The sequence below is a fragment of the Oncorhynchus keta genome, chromosome 33 (assembly GCF_023373465.1).
Source record: "Oncorhynchus keta strain PuntledgeMale-10-30-2019 chromosome 33, Oket_V2, whole genome shotgun sequence".
NCBI lineage: Eukaryota > Metazoa > Chordata > Actinopteri > Salmoniformes > Salmonidae > Oncorhynchus > Oncorhynchus keta.
The window spans coordinates 14,678,313-14,703,754 of NC_068453.1; the positions used below are offsets into that span (position 1 = coordinate 14,678,313).

The 25,442-nt window shown below is 46.5% G+C and overlaps 1 protein-coding gene across 1 annotated transcript in view; it reads right to left on the reverse strand.

Moving 5' to 3' along the window:
• LOC118365955 (cadherin-like and PC-esterase domain-containing protein 1) overlaps nucleotides 1–25,442 on the reverse strand; it is a 69,406-nt gene that overhangs the window by 26,477 nt on the left and 17,487 nt on the right. Inside the window, exons 5-14 of the mRNA XM_052492076.1 lie at nucleotides 21,255–21,309; nucleotides 20,920–21,076; nucleotides 15,424–15,554; nucleotides 15,259–15,334; nucleotides 11,715–11,879; nucleotides 11,470–11,574; nucleotides 9,510–9,664; nucleotides 8,341–8,411; nucleotides 5,748–5,934; nucleotides 4,865–5,036 (exon numbers count right to left, since the gene is read on the reverse strand). Of these exons, the coding sequence (XP_052348036.1) occupies nucleotides 4,865–5,036; nucleotides 5,748–5,934; nucleotides 8,341–8,411; nucleotides 9,510–9,664; nucleotides 11,470–11,574; nucleotides 11,715–11,879; nucleotides 15,259–15,334; nucleotides 15,424–15,554; nucleotides 20,920–21,076; nucleotides 21,255–21,309 (1,274 nt within the window). The remainder of the gene's footprint in view (nucleotides 1–4,864; nucleotides 5,037–5,747; nucleotides 5,935–8,340; nucleotides 8,412–9,509; nucleotides 9,665–11,469; nucleotides 11,575–11,714; nucleotides 11,880–15,258; nucleotides 15,335–15,423; nucleotides 15,555–20,919; nucleotides 21,077–21,254; nucleotides 21,310–25,442) is intronic.

Consider the following 25,442-nt stretch of genomic DNA (forward strand, 5'->3'; position numbering starts at 1 on the left):
AGTGCCTCTTTGCTTGACATCATGGGAAAATCAAAAGAAATCATCCAAGACCTCAGAAAAAAATGGCAGATCTCCACAAGTCTGGTTCATCCTTGGGAGCAATTTCCAAATGCCTGAAGGTACCACGTTCATCCGTACAAACAATAGTACGCAGGTATAAACACCATGGGACCTTTCAGCCATCATACCGCTCAGGAAAGAGATGTGTTCTGGCTCCTAGAAATGAATGTACGTTGGTGCAAATCAATCCCAGAACAACAGCAAAGGACCTTGTGACGATGCTGGAGGAAACAGGTACAAAAGTATCTATATCCACAGTGAAACGAGTCCAATATCGGCATAATCTGAAAGGCCGCTCAGCAAGGAAGAAGCCACTGCTCCAAAACCGCCATAAAAAAGCCAGACTACGGTTTACAACTGCACATGGGGACAAAGATCGTACCTTTTGGAGAAATGTCCTCTGGTCTGATGAAACAAAAATAGAACTGTTTGACCATAATGACCATCGTTATGTTTGGAGGAAAAAGGGGGATGCTTGCAAGCCGAAGAACACCATCTCAACCTTGAAGCACGGAGGTGGCAGCATCATGTTGTGGGGGTGCTTTGCTGCAGGAGGGACTGGTGCACTTCACAAAATAGATGAAAAATTATATATTGAAGCAACATCTCAAGACATCAGTCAGGAAAGCTTAAAGCTTGGTCTCAAATGGGTCTTCCAAATGGACAATGACCCCAAGCATACTTCCAAAGTTGTTTCAAAATGGCCTAAGGGCAACAAAGTCAAGGTATTGGAGTGGCCATCACAAAGCCCTGACCTCAATCCTATAGAAAATATGTGGGCAGAACTGAAAAAGCATGTGCGAGCAAGGAGGCCTACAAACCTGACTCAGTTACACCAGCCCTGTCAGGAGGAATGGGCCAAAATTCCCCCAACTTATTGTAGGAAGCTTGTGGAAGGCTACCCGACACGTTTGACCCAAATTAAACTATTTAAAGGCAATGCTATCAAATACTAATTGAGTGTATGTAAACTTCTGACCCACTGGGAATGTGATGAAAGAAATAAAAGCTGAAATAAATCATAATCTCTATTATCCTGACAATTCACATTCTTAAAATAAAGTGGTGATCCTAACTGACCGAAGACAGGGAATCTGTACTAGGATTAAATGTCAGGAATTGTGAAAAGTTTAAATGTATTGAATTGTGAAAGTTTAAATGTATTTGGCTAAGGTGTATGTAAACTTCCGACTTCAACTGTATTTATTTACCACTTACCACTATTAGGATAACAATTCATTTGTGTAAAACCACTGGAAAGGAAGTGTTGCTCGCAACTTGGGGTAACCAAGTATCCAAATCCACAATTAGACTCAAGTTTGCTAAACGGCATTGGCACCTTGATTGGAACCAGGTGCTATGGTCAGATGAGAAGACAATAGAGGTCTTTAGCCACAGAAACCAATGGTAATGCATATGCAGAAAATAACCTCATACCTACTGTAAAGTATGGTGGTGGATCGTTGATGTTATAGGGATATTTTGCTTCACTGGTCCTGGGGCATCTGTTAAGCATTATGAACTCTACCAAGTACCAGGACATTTTTGCAAAAAACCTAGTTGCCTCTGCCAGAAGGTTGAAACTTGGCCGTAAGTGGATCTTCAAAGAAAATCCACAAAGAAAGGCTTAATTGACCACAAACTCAAAAATTTGCAATAGTCATCTCAGTGTCCGGACTTGAACCCCATTGAAAGTCTGTGGCTTGAATTGACGAGGGCAGTCTATAAGCACAGACCGAAGAATATCAAGGGTCCAAGACGAATGGTCCAAGCTCCCTCCCAATGTGTTTCAAAAACATTTTAGAAAAATTCTCAGTGCCGTTATCCTCGCAAGGGGAGGGTGAATAAAACATTGAAAACAGGGGTGCCAATCATTTTGATACCTTCCTTTTTAGAAGAAAAAAAGATTACTTGCAAAAAAATAATCTCTGAGTAATACTATAAAATAATTGTATTATTACTAAAAAAGAATACTTTAAAATATTAATCCCAAATTATCTTTATCAATGGCGCCAATAATTTTGGAGATGACTGTAATATCCACACCAGATATGTCATATTTTTTTACTTCACAACTACCATCCTATCAGCCAGGAGGGGTTACTCTCAGACGTGCTAGAGGCTGATTTGGGACTGGGTGTATGGGCGAATGGATTCTCTCTCACACACACACACACACACACACACACACACACACACACACACACACACACACACACACACACACACACACACACACACACACACACACACACACACACAACCCTGTGGCTCCAACCCATCATACGCCTACACCCAGCAGTATCACCTTGCACTGAGATGAGAGGAGAACGAAGGGTATGTGTCTATTCCTCCGCAATGACCTTGTTCCCAAGACGAGTAAAACACCTGTAACCTTTACCCCCACCCCCCACTGAAGGGGTTACCAGCTGTGTGGGTGTGCTTATGTGTTTAAGTGAGTGTATCAGCTGTGGTGGGGTATGATCAATGAGTTAGAATGAGGTACAGTGGACAATGTAGAGCGGTTCACACAGTGCGTTTGCCCAGACCCAGACACCTTGTAGTAACCCTGAGGGAGCATGGGGACGACAACCGTAGCAACATTCCCAACACCAAGGACACAAAGCTGGAATACCAGCCACACACACACAATTACAAAGGGACAGATGTTTACCAACACTCACGGGGAATTCGTGACAGTTAGACACCATAATTAACATTAATCTCACAGGCCTACAGCAAATAGCACCAGGAAATGATTGGTGGCTGTTCTGTGTGAACAATTTGTCAAGGATTCAGTATGTTTCTCCTCTTTTCTCTCGTTCGCTTCTGATCAAAAACAGGACGACATGTTCTATGGGAGAGGATGGTTTATGCCTGCTGGGATGTGAGGACTGGTCGGTGACCACAATAACAATCTGGGAGGCAGTCAGCTCTTCCCAATGGACCATAATAACCACAGCCCTCACACTACCAGCAGGGGAGAACCATCAGGAGCTGTTATGAGCTGTGTGTGTGTGTATTTATATAGTATGTGTGTGTCCATATGAGGCTCAGAAGTGGTTGCCCGTGTGTGTAAGTATGTATGCATGTTTGAAGCATCATAGGGGAGAGTGGGGTAAATTGAGCCAAAGGGGTAAGTTAAGCAACCCTTGTTTTTAGGAAACCATACGCAAAATTAATAATTTCACCAAATATTTAGGAAGAGGTCATCATTTCATGGAGTCTGAAGGGAAAAACCACATGGAAAAAGAGGTAAGCACGTTAGGTTAAAAAATATATATATATATATTTTCACCAAATCAAAATAATTTATCATGTTAGAAGTTCCATGATGCTTTTATTTAAGCCAAAGTAGATCATTTTAAGATTGCTCTATACATCAGTTTGGGTCTCTATAAGCTTCAATATGAGGTCCTAAACCTAGCATGAAAGTGCATCCTTGTATCTGTGTGGGCTAATATAGTCCAAATCTTTGCCTTAGGGTAAGTTGAGCCAATGGCCATGGGGTCAGTTTAGCCAATGGTCGAGCCAATGGCAAGTAGAGCACATTTCCCTATTTTCTTGTAATGGAAGGCATCATCACTGGGATATGAGGTAACACCAGGGCCCAAGTTAAACGTGTTTTTTAGGTGCGTTGAAAGATGGTTAAAATTATTAAAAGACAAAATGATTGTGATTCAGTACAGTGATCTTACCCAACTGTCTCCTACTGTTTCTATCACTATAATGTCCTCAAATCTGAAATCTCTAGAAATGCTCCTCCTCTTAACGGCTCATATCCCTGCATTGATTGGTCAGCTAAGGGTCCGCTCCATCAACCCTGCCCCGCCCCGGGACATTGCCCCATCGCCACCCTCATACCCAAGATGCATCGGGGGATAGGGAGGGAGGTTTGGAGAAGAGTGTGTGTGTGTGGGGGGGGTCAGGTGAGGGGAGACAGAGCGTCCTGGACCACATCCCAAACCAAACTCTTACTGGGGTGTGAAAGCTCAAATATAGCCCCTGCCACAGGAACTCATGTGAACATCAGACCCTCTCAATCCCTTTACGGCTCCCGCCGACCCCGCTCCTCCACATTCCAACGGGTAATCTGGAAAATACCGGCTTGGAAATATCAACCAACCGCATCTCCACACGGCTGCCGCTCCACTGCCTCCCAAAGCCATTCGTGGCCGTAACCGACACGAAACTTTACACAGACCAGCCACGAAAGCTCCCTCGGGCGAAACCCAACCGTCGACATGGCAAATGCTGGAACCGCACTGTTCCTTCTCCACCGAAGGAATTGATTGTCCTTTGTTTACATGCTATGAAACTTGTGTTGGATGCCAGACCAACATTGCTCATAAAAGGAAACACTTCACATGCTCTGGGAATTGAAACCATGCCTCTGTAAAAGTCAATAGTGCCTCTCATTTGAATATGGTACGGGATAATAGGGAAATTGTATTTTGTGTTCCTGACGTGGTCCTCCAGTAAAGTCAGTGAACCCCAAACAGGAAGTCACTCTTGGTTAACTTGATGGGGAACGTGAAGTCCCACTAACCTTACATTTTTACCTTGTTTTACTCATAATGGAGAAGAAAAGAAAACACATCTTAGAGTGTTGATCTAGGATCAGTTCCCCCCTATCCATATAGAGTTATTCATCATAATCTAAAACTAAACACTGATCCTCTATCAGCACTCCTACTCTGAGACTTTGTGAATACGGGCCCAGGTCTCTGACAGTGCTTGTCCATCTGTGAGTGTATGGTAGTGAGTTACAAGCGTGTAGAAACACCATGCCCGCACCACGTACCTGCACGAAGCCACACATCACATGCTCCCCAAACATGGGCAGGCTAGGCCGACTCTCGCGGTACATGTGTAGAGTGTATATTGTCATGACAACGGGCTCTGTGGCAGCCGACTCGTCCGTCACTAGGATGTTGATTATGCTGTTGCCCAGGCCGACCGGGTAGTTAGCCGTTCTGTGGAAAAACAGAAGCAGAGCTTCTCAGAAACAATGTCCAGAGAGGTCCAGGGAGACGAAACACACATAAGTACAAGCACACACACAGAGCGTAGAGATGAAAACACACACACACACAGGATGGTGAGAGAGAGGACAGGGGGCTGAGGGAGATTATAGAATCATTCCTAAATGTCACGTTTAGCGCTATGTGTGTGGCCGTCTTACGTGTGTGTGTGTGTGTGTGTGTGTGTGTGTGTGTGTGTGTGTGTGTGTGTGTGTGTGTGTGTGTGTGTGTGTGTGTGTGTGTGTGTGTTTCGGTCTGTCAGAGGTCAATCCACTGACCCCAGTGCTACTGAGTCTAATGGGTGCTAATCAGGGATTGGCTGCCGAGATCAAAGCTGCAGACATAAGAAACAGAGTTCAACAATCACACAGAGTAGAACTCAGAATGACATGGAAACATGCCCTGACCAAAGCACTGGACTGAAAACACACATTCCCAGAATTCAGATGTTATAACTCACTTAAATCTATATTATAGACCTGAAGACTGGGCAGGTGTAAGCAATATAGGACAAGATCCATTTAACCATTTATTGAAGGGCTTGTTGGAGATCTAACTATATGACTGCTAACACCTTCCATCTCACTGAATGTGACCCAGGATACATTTGAAAGCCCAGCTTGTGACTCACAGGGTGAAAGGTCATGGCTGGGAGGGTCTCACCTAGGTCCTCTGTGCTCGTCCAGGTGTATGTGACAGGCTGGGCTGATGGGCTCAGGGCGTAGGCGTTGGGTCACCACGTCAAAGGGGACCTCAGCACGGTAGTCCTTCACCCAGGGACTGAAGGGGGGGCTGAGGGTCAGAGGGGGGTCTGTGTACAGTTGTCTGAGGTGGGGGTCCACACACCGCTCTGATACACACCACAGGGAGAGAGAGAGAGAGAACGGATTATGCACAGATAAAAAAGGCTTGCACACGTCACACCGTATGCGGATCTAGCGTTCATCTGCCGATCGTTCAGCGTGCTGTCTTTTAGGGACCACCCTCTGTATTTTTCATGTGACTGTACATGCAAAATTGGTGCGCACTCTAAATTACGTTCAGAGGTGTTAAGTACTCTCGGCCAGCAAACGCCATTGCTGTGTCTGAGCCCAAAGATATTCAGGATACTGTTCATATTTATCCACCAGAAGGAGCATCAAAGAACAAAGATGGTTATCTAAAACATGCATGCTCAGTGTGTGTGTGTGTGTGTACGTGCTTATTAAAGTTAAAGACATTCACACCAACACACACACAATTATGTAATGGGAGAATAAAATGTTAATACACATAGAGGAATGTTAATAACAAGGTCCACACATGTTGAGCACAAGCCCAGAGAATGCTCACTTTCTGTGGAGGCAATTGACTCTGGTGTGTGCCAATCTCAAGCAGTTTGCAGATTCAGGGGGCACAGTAGGGCCACATACCCACCCTACCAGCCCAAATTAATAGTTGACCTCGAACACTGCAGCAGCTTAATATTTTACCTCAGTCACTGCAGCAGAAGCGAGCTCCTTCTCTGCTCTGTTGTTTGCGTGAAGGCTACATCAAGTTTCCCAGGGAAGCTGTGAAGCCAGGGTGAAGCTGTGAACCCAGCTGTAGCCAATTGCATGATTGTGTTTAAAGAGTCTGTTATTACAGAATGTGAAACAATGTTGTGTATGTTAACTATTGCTAACTATTGCATGATTGTGTTCATGAGGTGTATGTTTACTGCTTTTCATTAAATCATGTATGGCTAAGAATATTGTTATGGCCTGAAATACATGTTGATCATATGAGCAGAATATTGTAGCCTAGGCCTATATGAATTCGTTAATAAGGGTATATAAAGTGTGGTGTTTTGAAAACGCCTCAGCCACAGCATTAGTTTGTCTGAAATGCCGCCATGAAAACTGTCAATCAAATTGTCTCGAGCTCCCTGCAAGCAGCCTGCCTCTCTGCTGACTGCACGCAGACCACTCACTCCTAAAAAGTACTTTGGAGTTCGTTAAATACAATGACTCTTAGTGGAAAGAAAACACATCTACCCTACCATTATTCTGCCATACCAAGCAAAAGGCAGTAACTGCTCATTTGGTCGAAAATGAGTTCATGTCATTTTTTATACATGAAATACATGCATAATCATGGGGACAAGTATACTGCCTCTATTGTATTGCGTTTGGGAGAAAATTGAGGTCATATTAGGAGCAACTGCATAAAGTTACTGTGAAACCATTGTAAATAAAAGCATTTTTTTCTTAGTTCCACTATATGCTAGGTAGGGCAGTATTGTTGTCAAGGAAACAATACCGAACATTCTATGCCCCAGGAACATTTTACTGCCTGAAAAGGTACAGATGCTTCTGATGCGGCACTGTTTTTTAAAAATATTTTCTGAAAGGTTATAAATTGTCGCGATCGACCCGTTACTGTAAAGGCGTCATATGTATGAAAATTGTTCGGTTAACTTGGAGATAATGCCGTCAGTGAGGGTTATGCGATATCGGCATTCGAAAGCATCATATTCCGTGCACTTCCAGAAGGACTTATTTGCGGTCTGTCGTTCCAGTTTGTTGGTGTAGCTTTCATGCGCCGGGATATTTTTTCCACGTACAGAGGATAACTTCAGGTTCCATTGCCTGTTCTGCTCCTCTGATAATATGACAAATGAGGGTAGCAGTGAAATATTATTTTAAGAAGAATATTTTGATTATTAGCATAAGAAAGACTTGCAATTCGATTGCTGGACTGTCATAGCCATCCATCCAATATATTTTTTTATTGAAATGTCGGCCTTTTACGAGATCAATTTCTGCATTAAATGTTTTATTTTCATAACTGAACAAAATGAGTTATAACCTATAGATAACATTCTGCTCATATGAACACATTTATTTTAGGCCATATAAATAAAGCTATGCATGATGTAATGGCAAGGATCAAACAGAAACATTGTTTCACATTCTTTAATAAAAGACTCAAACAGAAATAGGCTATATAGCAGGCCTAACAGTTTCCCTGACAAATAGGCCTATAAGGAAACTAGATGTATATTGACAACGTTGAGTGAGCGAGAGGGTCTGTGCTCGGTGTTATACCTTCCACAAACGGTTTTGCTCTGCAGAAAGACACGTACGCCTCCCAGTGTGGAGCTCTGGTGAACTCAGAGCGTCACATTTCAAACCATTGAGATATACAGCATTCTAATTCCAATCCATTTCTCTGCATCCTGTTGGTGAGGTGCTCCAGAGCCAGCCAATTAGCCGACACCTGAGCAGCGCCTCACCTCTGTCTCCAGGGAGGTCCTGGGAGCCTGAGTGTTGGTCCCACCCGGTCTGTGTCTCTGCCTCGTTGGTCCTATGGGAAACATGGAAGTCATTATTCAGAAAAGAAACACACACACACACACACACACTTTCCTGGCCAGCATCAACATTCCAATTGGTTCCCTTTTGGCCTATATGAGGTCCAGAGGTGATTATCAACACTTGTTATAACCCTCACCCAATCAAAGTAAACTATACTGGCTGTTCTCCAGACACTCCCTCTTTTTTTCTCTCCCTTTTCTTCTTCTCTAGGTCGTCATTGTAAATAAGAATTTGTTCTTAAACTGACTTGCCTAGTTAAATAAAGGTTAAATAAAAAAAATGTATCCTCCACCCCTGTTTCCTCCATTTCCCACATCCAGCATCCTGTTCCCCCTTCCAGTCCTCTTCCAAACCCTTCCATCACCAACCCCTCCTCTACCCCTTAGCATCCCCATTCCTCTACTACCTCCCATTCTTTCTTCCCATCATCCTCATCATTTCGCCTGGTTCCCTGCCCGTGAGCGTGCTACATGCTCCTAGCTCCGTGCTCAGCACCAGAAGTCCACCCAGCCCGAGGGCAGAGGGAGGCTGTGTTCTGAGTTCCAGCAGCCCAGCTCCGTGCCACATCCATGGGAAGGATGGGAGGCCGGACGGGGCTTGCCAGTGGAGCCAGCACCCAGCCAAGCAGGGATTTAACCTAATTATGTTCCAGTCTGAGTGGAATGGGCATGAAGCTCCTCTCTCCTGCTACAGCCAGATTAACATACATATGCCAGGGGCTAGTGAAGGGATGCTTAGGGGAGGTTGGGGAACGAAAAACATCCTTAAATTCAGCCAAGCTTTATTCCCCCCCAAGACCAATCAGTTGTCTGGTCAATGGTTTGCTCTATCCTTTCCAAATATACGGAGAGTAAGACAACACCAAGGGGGAAGAGCAAGGTAACAGAACCTCATGTGAACTGATTGATGTGTGTGTGTGTGTGTGTGTGTGTGTGTGTGTGTGTGTGTGTGTGTGTGTGTGTGTGTGTGTGTGTGTGTGTGTGTGTGTGTGTGTGTGTGTGTGTGTGTGTGTGTGTGTGTGTGTGTGTGTGTGTGTGTGTGTGTGTGTGTGTGTGTGTGTGTGTGTGTCGCGCACGCTTGTGCTCACCTGTAAGTCTGGTTCCTCTGCTCTGTATAATGAGAACAGATTCTGTCCAACAATGCTGAGAAACGTCGCCCACTCCCAGACTCCTCTGCTCTAGGGAACGATCTAAACAGAATGTCTTGGATAGGAGAGCGCTCTGGAGAAGCTGCAGGATAAAGCTGGATATAGACTGGTTTTCAGTTACTGGGAATACAGAAAATCTAAATAACATGATAACAATCTGGAACCACTGTACGTGTTCTGTAGCATTGACTACGTTATGCTTTACAATTAATCTGGTTATATTCTATACAGTGCATTCGGAAAGTACTCAGACCCATGCCCCTTTTCCACATTTTATTACGTTACAGCCTTATTCCAAAATGGATTAAATCAATGTTTCCCCTCATCAATCTACACACAATACCTCATAATGACAAAGCGAAAACAGGTTTTTAGAAATGTTTGCAAATGTATTGCAAATTTTAAAAAATGAGAAACCTTATTTACATAAGTATTTAGACCCTTTGCTATGAGACTCAAAATTGAGCTCAGGTGCATCCTGTTTCCATTGATCATCCTTGAGATGTTTCTACAACTTGATTGGAGTCCACCTGTGGTAAATTCAATTGATTGGACATGATTTGGAAAGGCACACACAGATGTCTATGTAAGGTCCCACAGTTCCCAGTGCATATCAGAGCAAAAACCAAGCCATGAAGTCGAAGGAATTGTCTGCAGGGTTCCGAGACAGGATTGTGTCGAGACACAGATCTGGGGAAGGGTACCAAAACATGTCTGCATCATGGAAGGTCTTCAAGAACACAGTGGCCTACACCATTCTTTAATGGAATAAGTTTTGAACCACCAATACTCTTCCTAGAGCTGGACACCTGGCTAAACTGAGCAATCAGGGGAGAAGGGCCTTGGTTAGTGAGGTGACCAAGAACCCGATGGTCACTCTGACAGAACTCTGCAGTTCCTCTGTGGAGATGGGATCACCTTCCAGAAGGACAAACATCTCTTCAGCACTCCTCCAATCAGGCCTTTATGGTAGTGGCCAGACGGAAGCAACACCTCAGTAAAAGGCACATGACATCCCACTTGGAGATTGCCAAAAGGCACCTATAGGACTCTCGAACCATGAGAAATAAGATTCTCTGGTCTAATGAAACCAAGATTGAACTCTTTGGCCTGAATGACAAGTGTTACATCTGGAGGAAACCAGGCACAGCTCATCACCTGGCCAATACCATCCCTACAGTGAAGCATGCTGGTGGCAGCATCATCCTGTGGGGATGTTTTTCAGCGGCAGGGACTGGGAGACTCGTCAGGATCGAGGGAAAGATGAACAAAGCAAAGTACAGAGAGATCCTTGATCAAAAAACCTGCTCCAAAGCGCTCAGGACCTCAGACTGTGGCGAAGGTTACCTTCCAACAGGACAATGACTCTAAGCACACAGCCAAGACAATGCAGGACTGGCTTTGGGACAAGCCTCTGAATGTCATTTGATTGGCCCAGCCAGAGCACAGACTTGAACCCGATCAAACATCTCTGGAAAGACCAGAAAATAGCTGTGTAGCGACGCTCCCCATCCAACCTGCCAGAGCTTGAGAGGATCTGCAGAGAAGAATGGGAGAAACTCACCAAATACAGGTGTGCTAAGATTGTAGCATCATACCCAAGAAGACTCGAGGCTGTAATCGCTGCCAAATGTGCTTCAACAAAGTACTAAGTAAAGGGTTAGAATACTTATGTAAATGTGATATTTCAGTTTTAAATGTTTAATACATTTGCACAAATTTCTAAAAACCTGTTTTTGCTTTGTCATTATGGGGTATTGTGTGTAGATTGATGAGGGGGAAAAACTTTTTTATCCATTTGCGAATAAGGCTGTAACATAACAAAATGTGGAAAAAGTGAAGGGGTCTGAATACTTTCCTAATGCACTGTAACAGAGAGTAATGTGGAATCGAGGTTTACCAGTTCAAATGGCCCTCGTGTCCTCAGCTGACGGAGGAACTGGAGGAGGAGGAGAGTCTGGTGTTCTGGCAGACAGAGACCGTATGGCCCCCCACAGCCACCAAACTGACCAGAAACACACAACACAAATTGTGAAGGTTAATGGAATTATTATGTTAATTATGTTAATTATGTTTAAAGGAGTCCATCGTCATTGCCCTCATAGTATTGAGTGCTTTATTAAGTCAAACACGGTTGTTTAGTACCCTCTGTCCATCGTCTGTCTCGGTGTGTGAAGGGCTCTTCCGTCGGGCCTGTCCACCGTGTGCTGGGAGCAGGAAGAGAAGAGCATCTTCCAGGATGAACTCTTTTGTGATCTGTCCGTCAAAGCCTGGGTCCCTCAGCCCATCAAAGTGCAGGTCAGTCTCAGCCTTTCAGACAGGGATTAAGGGAAACTTTTAGCAATGGCTTTCATTAAGGGACTGTACTGAGAGTAAGCACGTTCTGCCACCTAGTGGACATATGAGTTATCTTAATACCTTTGGAAACGTATGAATGGGTGCCAACACAATGACCCGCTCCATTCCCTCCACCCTGACTCACACTTAGAGGTCTGAAAGTATTGGAGAGGTGTAAGCAATGAGGGGAATTCAAGGAAGGAGTTGGTCACATTGAACTGAGACATGTCGGTCTTCCTAAGATGAGTACATGTAACAGGCTATACAGCCTACAGAAGGAAACATCATCATGTTTATTAGTGGCTCGGGTTATAGGCGTGGAGCCAATGGACAACATATTTGGAATCTGGAAAAGGGGGAAGGAATCTTTGGGTCAAACCAATTAAAATACTTCAAGGGAGGCCCTTTAAGTGTAATGGCTTTTATCACTGTGACTAGTTGTATCACTCAGCAGTGTGCATGCGTGGGTATGTGCGTGTGTAAGTGCACATGTGTGTTTGTATGCAACCCACATGTATGCAGCACAACAGCTAAAATACGAACTCTCTCTTCTCTGCTCAACTCGAAAGTTACACTACATGACCAAACGTGTGGATTACCTGCTCGTCGAACATCTCATTCCAAAATCATGGGCATTAATATCTAGTTGGTCCTCCCTTTGCTGCAATAACAGCCTCCACTGTTCTGGGAAGGCTTTCCACTAGATGTTGGAACATTGCTTCCATTCAGCCACAAGAGCATTTGTGAGGTCGGGCATTGATGTTGGGCGGCGTTCCAATTCATCTCAAAGGTGTTTGATGGGGTTGAGGTCAGGGCTTTGCGCATGCCAGTAAAGTTCTTCCACACCGATCTGAACAAACCATTTCTGCATTGACCTCACTTTGTGCACATTGTCATGCTGAAACAGGAAAGTGCTTTCCCCAAACCGTTGCCACAAAGTTAGAAGCACAGAATCATCTAGAATGTCATTGTATACTGTTGCGTTAAGATTTCACTTCACTGGAACAAAGGGGCCTAACCCAAACCATGAAAAGCAGCCCCAGTCCATTATTCCTCCTCCACCAAACTGTACAGTTGGCACTATGCAATGGGGCAGGTAGCGTTCTCCTGGCATCCGCCAAACCCAGATTTGTTCGTTGGACTTCCAGATGGTAAAGCGTGATTCATCACTCCAATGGCGGTAAGCTTTACACCACCCAGCTGACGTGGTAAACTTAGGCTTGTGTGCTTCTGCTTGGCCATGGAAACCCATTTCATGAAGCTCCCGACGAACAGTTATTGTGCTGACGTTGTTTCCAGAGGCCGTTTGGAAGTAGTGAGTGTTGCAAATGAGGACAGACAATTTTTAAGTGCTAGGCGCTTCAGCACTCGGTGGCCCCGTTCTTTGAGCTTGTGTGGCCTACTACTTCGCGGCTGAGCCGTTTTTGATCTTAGAAGTTTCCAATTCACAATAACAGCACTTACAGTTGACTGGGGCAGCTCTAGCAGGGTAGATTTAAGAACTGACTTGTTGGAAAGGTGGCATCCTATGACGGTGCCACACTAAACGATATCATAACCGCCATCGATAAAAGACAGTACTGTGCAGCCGTCTTCATCGACCTTGCCAAGGCTTTCGACTCGGTCAATCACCATATTCTTATCGGCAGACTCAGTAGCCTCGGTTTTTCAGATGACTGCCTTGCCTGGTTCACCAATTACTTTGCAGACAGAGTTCAGTGTGTCAAATCGGAGGGCATGCTGTCCGGTCCTCTGGAAGTCTCTATGGGGGTGCCACAGGGTTCCATCCTCGGGCCGACTCTTTTTTCTGTATATATCAATGATGTTGCTCTTGCTGCGGGCGATTCCCTGATCCACCTCTACGCAGATGACACCATTCTATATACTTCCGGCCCGTCCTTGGACACTGTGCTATCTAACCTCCAAACGAACTTCAATGCCATACAACACTCCTTCCGTGGCCTCCAACTGCTCTTAAACGCTAGTAAAACCAAATGCATGCTTTTCAACCGTTCGCTGCCTGCACCCGCACGCATGACCAGCATCACCACCCTGGATGGTTCCAACCTTGAATATGTGGACATCTATAAGTACCTAGGTGTCTGGCTAGACTGTAAACTCCTTCCAGACTCATATCAAACATCTCCAATCGAAAATCAAATCAAGAGTCGGCTTTCTATTCCGCAACAAAGCCCCCTTCACTCACGCCGCCAAACTTACCCTAGTAAAACTGACTATCCTACCGATCCTCGACTTCGGCGATGTCATCTACAAAATTGCTTCCAACACTCTACTCAGCCAACTGGATGCAGTTTATCACTGTGCCATCCGTTTTGTCACTAAAGCACCTTATACCACCCACCACTGCGCCTTGTACGCTCTAGTCGGCTGGCCCTCGCTACATATTCGTCGCCAGACCCACTGGCTCCAGGTCATCTACAAGTTCATGCTCGGTAAAGCTCCGCCTTATCTCAGTTCACTGGTCACGATGGCAACACCCATCCGTAGCACGCGCTCCAGCAGGTGTATCTCACTGATCATCCCTAAAGCCAACACCTCATTTGGCCGCCTTTCGTTCCAGTTCTCTGCTGCCTGTGACTGGAACGAATTGCAAAATCGCTGAAGTTGGAGACTTTTATCTCCCTCACCAACTTCAAACATCTGCTATCTGAGCAGCTAACCGATCGCTGCAGCTGTACATAGTCTATTGGCAAATAGCCCACCCATTTTTACCTACCTCATCCCCATACTGTTTTTATTTATTTACTTTTCTGCTCTTTTGCACACCAATATCTCTACCTGTACATGACCATCTGATCATTTATCACTCCAGTGTTAATCTGCAAAATTGTAATTATTCGCCTACCTCATGCCTTTTGCACACAATGTATATAGACTCCACTTTTTTTCTTCCTATTGTGTTATTGACTTGTTAATTGTTTACTCCATGTGTAACTCTGTGTTGTCTGCTCACACTGCTATGCTTTATCTTGGCCAGGTCGCAGTTGCAAATGAGAACTTGTTCTCAACTAGCCTACCTGGTTAAATAAAGGTGAAATAAATAAAATTGAAAGTCACTAAGCTCTTCAGTAAGGCCATTATACTGTCAAAGTTTGTCTATGGAGATTGCATGCCTGTGTGCTCAACCTGTCATCAACGGGTGTGGCTGAAATAGCCGAATCTACTCATTTGAAGGGGTGTCTATGTACCTTTTTATATATAGTGTATGTTGCTGTCTTTGAATGTTGCTAGTATCACAGTCTTATGGCGCCACCTAGTGACTACTCTAAAAAATATCAGTAGAGACCGGCTACAGTAGCAATGTGCCGACCCAGCAATAACCCCCTCTTACCTTCACAATGACAGGTAGAAGGGAACCACTGAACTGAAGAGTGAATGTCATCAGCTGGAAACACAGGAGACACCAGCTACAGGAGAAACAGTCACATAGATTAGTGACAAATCAGAATGATGCACAGAGATGAACAGTTGTGAGGTTAATCCGAGGCTGGCTAACCTGTGCCGAGAGCTAGGCTCCTCATTGGTCAATGCTGCCGCCCTCAACACCTGACCTATGACCTCCTTCACATGGTCCAATGCCTCATGGGACGCAACAGGACCCAGCTGCTGGAGAAGAAAGGGTTTGAGCTGAGAGAGAGAGATGAAGAGAAGGAGAAAGCAAGGGTGAAAAAAAGAAAGACAGAAAGAGTGAGAAAAAGAGAAAAAGCGATAGAGAAAGAGAGAGCGGGGATAAAGAAGATAGAAAAGTTTTGTCAGTGTTAAAAAAGTCTGAAGAAGTTCAAGTCTGTACCCTGCAGAGTTGGATAGAGTCCAACTTAATTATAACACCTCAATATCAGTAAAGGAAATAACTGATTTGCGCTCGTATGGAGAGATTCCATGTCAATGTAATATTTAAAAGGGATTGATCACTTGCTACGCAATGCTGCGGTAAAATAAACACGTAATACTCTGTTCCAAAAGGTGGCGGTAATAGTCCACATTCACTAATCCACAACCCCAGCTTTGATATGACAGAAGAAAAAGTCAACCACTCTCACTCTCAGTCCCATCACATATTACATCTCATGGAGCTAATCAGGTTAGATTACATTTCATCTGACAGAGACAGATTTCATTTGAGATAATGCCAATAGGGTGCCAGTGAGTGACGGATGGAAAGGGCTGGGAATCAGGCATTGCTGTGCTCAAATCCGAAGCATGTGGTGTGGTTGGCTAGTCCACAATAACACATGCACTGGCATACACACACGCACGCACGAACAAACACACACACGGAACAATATGAACAGGGCCTTTTAACTTCTTATGGCTGCAGGGGCAGTATTGAGTAGCTTGGATGAAAGGTGCCCAGAAGTGCCCAGAGTAAATGGCCTGCTCCTCAGTCCCAGTTGCTAATATATGCATATTATTATTAGTATTGGATAGAAAACACTAAAACTGTTTGAATGATGTCTGTGAGTATAACAGAACTCATATGGCAGGCAAAAACCTGAGAAGAAATCCAAACAGGAAGTGGGAAATATGAGGTTGGTCGATTTTCAACCCAGCCCCTATTGAATACACAGTGGGATATTGATTATGTTGCACTTCCTAAGGCTTCCACTAGAAGCGACTTCCACTAGAGACAGCTTCCAACCATCTTTAGAAACTTGAATGAGCCTTCTACTGTGATGTGGGGCCGGATGGGAACTGTTTGAGTCAGTGGTCTGGCAGAGAGCCAGGTCCTGGTCACGCGCATTTCACATGATAGCGACCTGCGTTCCATGGCTTTTCTACAGACAATAGCATTCTCCAGTTGGAACGTTATTGAAGATTTATGATTTTTCGTCCGATGTTCAGCTGGATCTGCACGAGCGTTTGGATCTGTGTACTAAACACCCTAACAAAAGTAGCTACTACAATGGACATTATCGAACAAATCATGCATTTGTTGTGGAACTGCGATTCCTGGGAGTGCATTCTGATGAAGATCATCAAAGGTAAGGGAATATTTATAATGTTATTTCTGATTTATGTTGACTCCAACAGAAATCATGGTTTGCTTTTTCCGTTAAGTTTTTTTGAAATCTGACACAGCGGTTGCATTAAGGAGAGGTATATCTATTTCCATGTCTAACAATTGTATTTTCATCTACATTTATAATGAGTATTTCTGTAAAATGATGTGGCTCTCTGCAATATCACCGGATGTTTTTGGAACTAGTGAACGTAACGCGCCAATGTATACTGAGATTCTTTTATATAAATATGAACTACATGTATTGTGTAACATCAAGTCCTATGAATGTCATCTGATGTAGATCATCAAAGGTTAGTGATTAATTTTATCTCTATTTGTGCTTTTTGTGACTCCTCTCTTTGACTGGAAAATGGCTATGTTTTTCTATGAGTTGGTGGTGACCTAACATAATCGTTTGTGGTGCTTTCGCTGTAAAGCCTATTTGAAATCGGACACTGTGGGGGGATTAACAACAAGATTACCTTTAAAATGGTATAAGATACATGTATGTTTGAGGAATTTTAATTATGAGATTTCTATTGTTTTGAATTTGGCGCCTTGCACTTTCACTGGCTGTTGTCATATCGATCCCGAACGGGTTTGCTAACTAACTAAGAAGTTTTAAAAAGGGACTGGGAGTCTCCGGAGACAACAACATCATAAGGGCAGTAGGATCAGGATGTTCAGAGCTCCAGATATTTGGCATGGTTTTGGTCATCTGGTGACACAGCTAGTGTGAGACACATAGGAGATGTCAACGAGAGGTTAACTAGTCAGAAGGGATATGAGATTGGATAACAGTAGGGCTTCCCGGGTGGCGCAGTGGTCTAAGGCACTGCATCACACTGCCACCAGAGACTCTGGGTTCGAGCCCAGGCTCTGTCCTGGGAGGCCCATAGGGCGGCGCACAATTGGCCCAGCATTGTCCGGGTTAGGGAGGGTTTGACCGGCAGGGATATCCTTATCTCATCGCGCACTAGCGACTCCTGTGGCGGGCCGGGCACAGTACACGCTGACCAGGTATATGGTGTTTCCTCCAACACATTGGTGCGGCTGACATCTGGAGTGGATGTGCATTGTGTCAAGAAGCAGTGCAGGTTTGCTTGTGTTTCGCAACATGGCTCTTGACCTTCACCTCTCCTGAGTCCGTACGGGATTTGCAGTGATGAGACAAGACTGTAACTACCAATTGGATACCATGAAATTGAGGAGAGAAAAAAGAATATTGGTATAACAGAGTGGAGTTGAGTTGATTGGTATAACAGAGTGGAAAGTTGGGTTATTGGAAAGGAACAATGGTTTACTGTGTTTCTGGCAGTAGTTTACAACCAAAGAAGCACAAAGGGAGTTGTTCGAATGTAATTTTAAGAAATAACTGGAGAAAATCTATCCATTATACTGCATGCTTGTTTGCAGCACAGTGTGAATTGAAAGCTCATTTAGGAGCAATATGCTAGGAACGCACTTAGCCAGCCTCACCACATGGAGAAAATACGCAGCGCAAACATTCTGGAACATTCTGGAGAGAAGGAAGCAAGCAAAACAAGAGTTTTCTAAGAGGCATAATGTGTAAAGTGTATAACTACTATGTTTACTGTAGGTCCAGCTTTATCAAGAACTCAGGGCTATTAAATAAAATAGGTTATATATACACTACCGTTCCTTGTTTTTGAAAGAAAGAAACCACATTTTTGGAAGAAGTATAGAGGTTCTGAGCATATAAACTATGTCTAAGATTCTGGTTGCTGGATCTGACTGGAAACAAACCTGCAAACTCTTTGCTCCATGTACAGGAGAAATGACTGCAATGCCACCTGGCATTGGTCATTGTGATATACACTACCATTCAAAGGTTTGGGGTCACTTGCTGGCCCTCTAGGCAGAGTTGCAAATTAAAAGCCATATCTCAGACTGGCCAATAAAACTAAAAGATTAAGATGGGCAAAAGAACACAGACACTAGACTCTGCCTAGAAGGCCAGCATCCCGGAGTCGCCTCTTCACTGTGATGTTGAGACTGGTGTTTTGCGGGTACTATTTAAGGAAGCTGCCAGTTGAGAACTTGTCTGTTTCTCAAACTAGACACTCTAATGTACTTCTCTTCTTGCTCAGTTGTGCACTGAGCCTCCCCCTCCTCTTTCTATTCTGGTTAGAGCCAGTTTGCGCTGTTCTGTGAAGGGAGTAGCACACAGCATTATACGAGATCTTCAGTTTCTTGGCAATTTCTCACATGGAATACCCTTCATTTCTCAGAACAAGAATAGACTGACGAGTTACTCAACTAGTCTAAAGAAGGCCAGTTGTATTGCTTCTTTAATCAGAACAACAGTTTTCAGTTGTGCTAACATAATTGCAAAATGATCAATTAGCCTTTTAAAATGATAAACTTGGATTAGCTAACACAATGTGACATTGGAACACAGGAGTGATGGTAGCTGATAATGGGCCTCTGTACGCCTATGTAGATATTCTATTAAAAATCAGCCGTTTCCAGCTACATTTGCAACATTAACAATGTCTACACTGTATTTCTAATCATTTTGATGTTATTTTAATGGACAAAAAAAGTGTGTTTTTCTTTTAAAAACAAGGACATTTCTAAGTGACACCAAACTTTTGTATATGTATATAGTACCAGTCAAAAGTCTGGACACACCAACTCATTCAATGGTTTTTCTTTATTTGTACTATTTTCTACATTGTAGAATAATAGTGAAGACATCAAAACTATGAAATAACCCATATGGAATCATGTAGCAACCAAAAACGTGATAAACCAATTCATCAAAGAAGCTACCCTTTGCCTTGATGACAGCTTTGCACACTCTTGGCATTCTCTCAACCAGCTTCATGAGGAATGCTTTATCCAACAGTCTTGAAGGAGTTCCCACATATGCTAAGCACTTGTTGGCTGCTTTTCCTTCATTTGGCGGTCCAAACAATCTCAATTGGGTTAAGGTTTGGTGATTGTGGAGGCCAGGTCATCTGATGCAGCACTCCATCACTCTCCTTGATCAAATAGCCCTTACACAGCCTGGAGGTGTGTTTGGGTCAAAGTCTGTTGAAAAACAAATGATATTCCCACTAAGTGCAAACCATATGGGATGGCATATCACTGCAGAATGCTGTGGTAGCCATGCTGGTTAAGTGTGCCTTGAATTCTAAATAAATCACACACAGTGTCACCAGCAAAGCACCCTCACACCATCCTCGCATCATCACACCTCCTTCACGGTGGGAGCCACACATGCGGAGATCATCCGTTTACCTACTCTGCGTCTCACAAAGACTTGGCGGTTGGAACCAAAAATCTCAAATTTGGACTCATCACCCCAAAGGACAGATTTCCACTGGTCTAATGTCCACTGATGTTTCTTGGCCCAAGCAAGTCTCTTCTTATTATTGTTGTCGTTTAGTAGTGGTTCATTTGCACTGTCGTGGACTGTCGTTTCTCTTTGCTTATTTGAGCTGTTCATGCCATAATATGGACTTGTTTTTTTTAATCAAATTTGGCTATTACCACCCTTACCTTATCACAACACAACTGATTGTCTCAAACACATTAAGAAGGACAGAAATTCCATAAATTAACTTTTAATAAGGCACACCTGTTAATTAATGCATTTCGCATTCCAGGTGACAACCTCATGAAGCTGGTTGAGAGTATGCCAAGAGTGTGCCAAGCTGTCATCAAGGCAAAAGGTGGCTACTTTGAAGAATCTCAAATAAAAAATATATATATTAAAAATGACAAATACATAAAAAATATATTTTGATTTGTTAACACTTTTTCAGTTACTACTGTAAATGATTCCATGTTTTATTTCATAGTTTTGATGTCTTCACTATTATTCTAGTAGTAAAAACAAATGAGTAGGTGTGTCCAAACTTTTGACTGGTACTGTATATATATATATATCACACTGAATATAAGAAATCTATAACCCCAGATACCTGGTGAACAGATTAGATTGAATAGGGTCCTCAGTACCTGTGTGGTGTGGCTGTCCGTGTCTTTGCTTGTCCTGACCAGGCCCGTGTGGTGAAGAAAGGCTGTGAGCGGCGTTATCGAGGTGACCAGGACATAAACTGTCACCGTGGCAACGAGGCCAGGGCTCACCAAATTAAGTGTGGGAATAGCTGGGTTCCTAAGGGAAGAGAAAACAACAACAACGATAACATTAGCTAAGACAATCAAACCCATTTATTTCAACGAGCGAATAGAGACACTTGAACATAATTGAGCTGTAAGTTTCGACTAAGGTAAACGTGTTGTTACTGACAGAGTTGACTGACCAATCACCCTGTGCCACATCACAAACATACCCCAGCTTGGTGCGGGCCGATCCACAGGCAGATGGATTTATGTGTAATGCCAGCCCTGAAACAGAACAGAGAAACACAGAGAGACACACACACAAGTGATGACAGACATTAATCTGTAACTAGTCAAATCACTGGCCAGAGAAGGATGAACAAAGCACTCAAATTCAAATCAACTCTACTGGTAATCCACATCCCTCACTTACGATATCTGAATCACAATCTAACGTTCAATATTTCCAAGTTCTAATGGAGCTAGACTAAATCTGAAAGATGGAGAAAACCAAACCTCACAACACTGTATTCCCTGAAACCACACAAATGCTGAATTAGGCCCAAACCAGGAAACAGACCCCCCTGCCCCTCCTCTCCTCCTGTAACTGGAACATGACAGTGATTGTTGGTTGTGTCTGTGTCAGTCAGGTTCACTCTGCCTTTTCTAAGATAAATGATGTTCTCAAACAAAGGGTGGGCAGAGACCTGGGTCCTGGTCTAAGGAAGAGGGGTGGGCAGAGACCTGGGTCCTGGTCTAAGGAAGAGGGGTGGGCAGAGACCTGGGTCCTGGTCTAAGGAAGAGGGGTAGGCAGAGACCTGGGTCCTGGTCTAAGGAAGAGGGGTGGGCAGAGACCTGGGTCCTGGTCTAAGGAAGAGGGGTGGGCAGAGACCTGGGTCCTGGTCTAAGGAAGAGGGGTGGGCAGAGACCTGGGTCCTGGTCTAAGGAAGAGGGGTGGGCAGAGACCTGGGTCCTGGTCTAAGGAAGAGGGGTGGGCAGAGACCCGGGTCCTGGTCTAAGGAAGAGGGGTGGGCAGAGACCTGGGTCCTGGTCTAAGGAAGAGGGGTGGGCAGAGACCTGGGTCCTGGTCTAAGGAAGAGGGGTGGGCAGAGACCCGGGTCCTGGTCTAAGGAAGAGGGGTGGGCAGAGACCCGGGTCCTGGTCTAAGGAAGAGGGGTGGGCAGAGACCTGGGTCCTGGTCTAAGGAAGAGGGGTGGGCAGAGACCCGGGTCCTGGTCTAAGGAAGAGGGGTGGGCAGAGACCTGGGTCCTGGTCTAAGGAAGAGGGGTGGGCAGAGACCCGGGTCCTGGTCTAAGGAAGAGGGGTGGGCAGAGACCCGGGTCCTGGTCTAAGGAAGAGGGGTGGGCAGAGACCCGGGTCCTGGTCTAAGGAAGAGGGGTAGGCAGAGACCTGGGTCCTGGTCTAAGGAAGAGGGGTGGGCAGAGACCTGGGTCCTGGTCTAAGGAAGAGGGGTGGGCAGAGACCTGGGTCCTGGTCTAAGGAAGAGGGGTGGGCAGAGACCTGGGTCCTGGTCTAAGGAAGAGGGTGGGCAGAGACCTGGGTCCTGGTCTAAGGAAGAGGGGTGGGCAGAGACCTGGGTCCTGGTCTAAGGAAGAGGGGTGGGCAGAGACCTGGGTCCTGGTCTAAGGAAGAGGGGTGGGCAGAGACCTGGGTCCTGGTCTAAGGAAGAGGGGTGGGCAGAGACCTGGGTCCTGGTCTAAGGAAGAGGGGTGGGCAGAGACCTGGGTCCTGGTCTAAGGAAGAGGGGTGGGCAGAGACCTGGGTCCTGGTCTAAGGAAGAGGGGTGGGCAGAGACCTGGGTCCTGGTCTAAGGAAGAGGGGTGGGCAGAGACCCGGGTCCTGGTCTAAGGAAGAGGGGTGGGCAGAGACCCGGGTCCTGGTCTAAGGAAGAGGGGTAGGCAGAGACCTGGGTCCTGGTCTAAGGAAGAGGGGTGGGCAGAGACCCGGGTCCTGGTCTAAGGAAGAGGGGTGGGCAGAGACCTGGGTCCTGGTCTAAGGAAGAGGGGTGGGCAGAGACCTGGGTCCTGGTCTAAAGGAAGAGGGGTGGGCAGAGACCTGGGTCCTGGTCTAAGGAAGAGGGGTGGGCAGAGACCTGGGTCCTGGTCTAAGGAAGAGGGGTGGGCAGAGACCTGGGTCCTGGTCTAAGGAAGGGGGGTGGGCAGAGACCTGGGTCCTGGTCTAAGGAAGAGGGGTGGGCAGAGACCTGGGTCCTGGTCTAAGGAAGGGGGGTGGGCAGAGACCTGGGTCCTGATCGAAGGAAGAGGGGGCAGAGACCTGGGTCCTGGTCTAAGGAAGAGGGGTGGGCAGAGACCTGGGTCCTGGTCTAAGGAAGGGGTGGGCAGAGACCTGGGTTCTGGTCTAAGTAAGAGGGGTGGGCAGAGACCTGGGTCCTGGTCGAAGGAAGAGGGGTGGGCAGAGACCTGGGTCCTGGTTGAAGGAAGGGGGGGCAGAGACCTGGGTCCTGGTCTAAGGAAGAGGGGTGGGCAGAGACCTGGGTCCTGGTCGAAGGAAGAGGGGTGGGCAGAGACCTGGGTCCTGGTCTAAGGAGGGGGGGGCAGAGACCTGGGTCCTGGTCTAAGGAAGAGGGGTGGGCAGAGACCTGGGTCCTGGTCTAAGGAAGAGGGGTGGGCAGAGACCTGGGTCCTGGTCGAAGGAAGGGGGGCAGAGGCCTGGGTCCTGGTCTAAGGAAGAGAGGTGGGCAGAGACCTGGGTCCTGGTCTAAGTAAGAGGGGTGGGCAGAGACCTGGGTCCTGGTCTAAGGAAGAGGGGTGGGCAGAGACCTGGGTCCTGGTCTAAGGAAGGGGGATGGGCAGAGTTCTGGGTCCTGGTCTAAGGAAGGGGGGTGGGCAGAGACCTGGGTCCTCATCTAAGGAAGAGGGGTGGGCAGAGACCTGGGTCCTGGTCTAAGGAAGAGGGGGGAGACCTGGGTCCTGGTCTAAGGAAGGGGGTGGGCAGAGACCTGGGTCCTGGTCTAAGGAAGAGGGGTGGGCAGAGACCTGGGTCCTGGTCTAAGGAAGAGGGGTGGGCAGAGACCTGGGTCCTGGTCTAAGGAAGAGGGTGGGGCAGAGACCTGGGTCCTGGTCTAAGGAAGAGGGGTGGGCAGAGACCTGGGTCCTGGTCTAAGGAAGGGGGGTGGGCAGAGACCTGGGTCCTGGTCTAAGGAAGGGGGGGGGCAGAGACCTGGGTCCTGGTCTAAGGAAGAGGGTCCTGTGGGCAGAGACCTGGGTCCTGGTCTAAGGAAGAGGGGGGGGCAGAGACCTGGGTCCTGGTCTAAGGAAGGGGGTGGGCAGAGACCTGTGTCCTGGTCTAAGGAGGGGGGGCAGAGACCTGGGTCCTGGTCTAAGGAAGAGGGGTGGGCAGAGACCTGGGTCCTGGTCTAAGGAAGAGGGTGGGCAGAGACCTGGGTCCTGGTCTAAGGAAGGGGGGGGTGGGCAGAGGCCTGGGTCCTGGTCTAAGGAAGAGGGTGGGCAGAGACCTGGGTCCTGGTCTAAGGAAGAGGGGTGGGCAGAGACCTGGGTCCTGGTCTAAGGAAGAGGGGTGGGCAGAGACCTGGGTCCTGGTCTAAGGAAGGGGGATGGGCAGAGATCTGGGTCCTGGTCTAAGGAAGGGGGTGGGCAGAGACCTGGGTCCTGGTCTAAGGAAGAGGGGTGGGCAGAGACCTGGGTCCTGGTCTAAGGAAGAGGGGGGGGGCAGAGACCTGGGTCCTGGTCTAAGGAAGGGGGTGGGCAGAGACCTGGGTCCTGGTCTAAGGAAGAGGGGTGGGCAGAGACCTTGGTCCTGGTTTAAGGAAGGGGGGTGGGCAGAGACCTGGGTCCTGGTCTAAGGAAGAGGGGTGGGCAGAGACCTGGGTCCTGGTCTAAGGAAGAGGGGTGGGCAGAGACCTGGGTCCTGGTCTAAGGAAGGGGGGTGGGCAGAGACCTGGGTCCTTGCCTAAGGAAGGGTGGTGGGCAGAGACCTGGGTCCTGGTCTAAGGAAGAGGGGAGACAGAGACCTGGGTCCTGGTCTAAGGAAGAGGGTGGGGCAGAGACCTGGGTCCTGGTCTAAGGAAGAGGGGTGGGCAGAGACCTGGGTCCTGGTCTAAGGAAGAGGGGTGGGCAGAGACCTGGGTCCTGGTCTAAGGAAGGGGGTGGGCAGAGACCTGGGTCCTTGTCTAAGGAAGGGTGGTGGGCAGAGACCTGGGTCCTGGTCTAAGGAAGAGGGGACAGAGACCTGGGTCCTGGTCTAAGGAAGAGGGTGGGGCAGAGACCTGGGTCCTGGTCTAAGGAAGGGGGTGGGCAGAGACCTGGGTCCTGGTCTAAGGAAGAGGGGGACAGAGACAGGAAGACCTGGGTCCTGGTCTAAGGAAGAGGGGTGGGCAGAGACCTGGGTCCTGGTCTAAGGAAGAGGGGGGGCAGAGA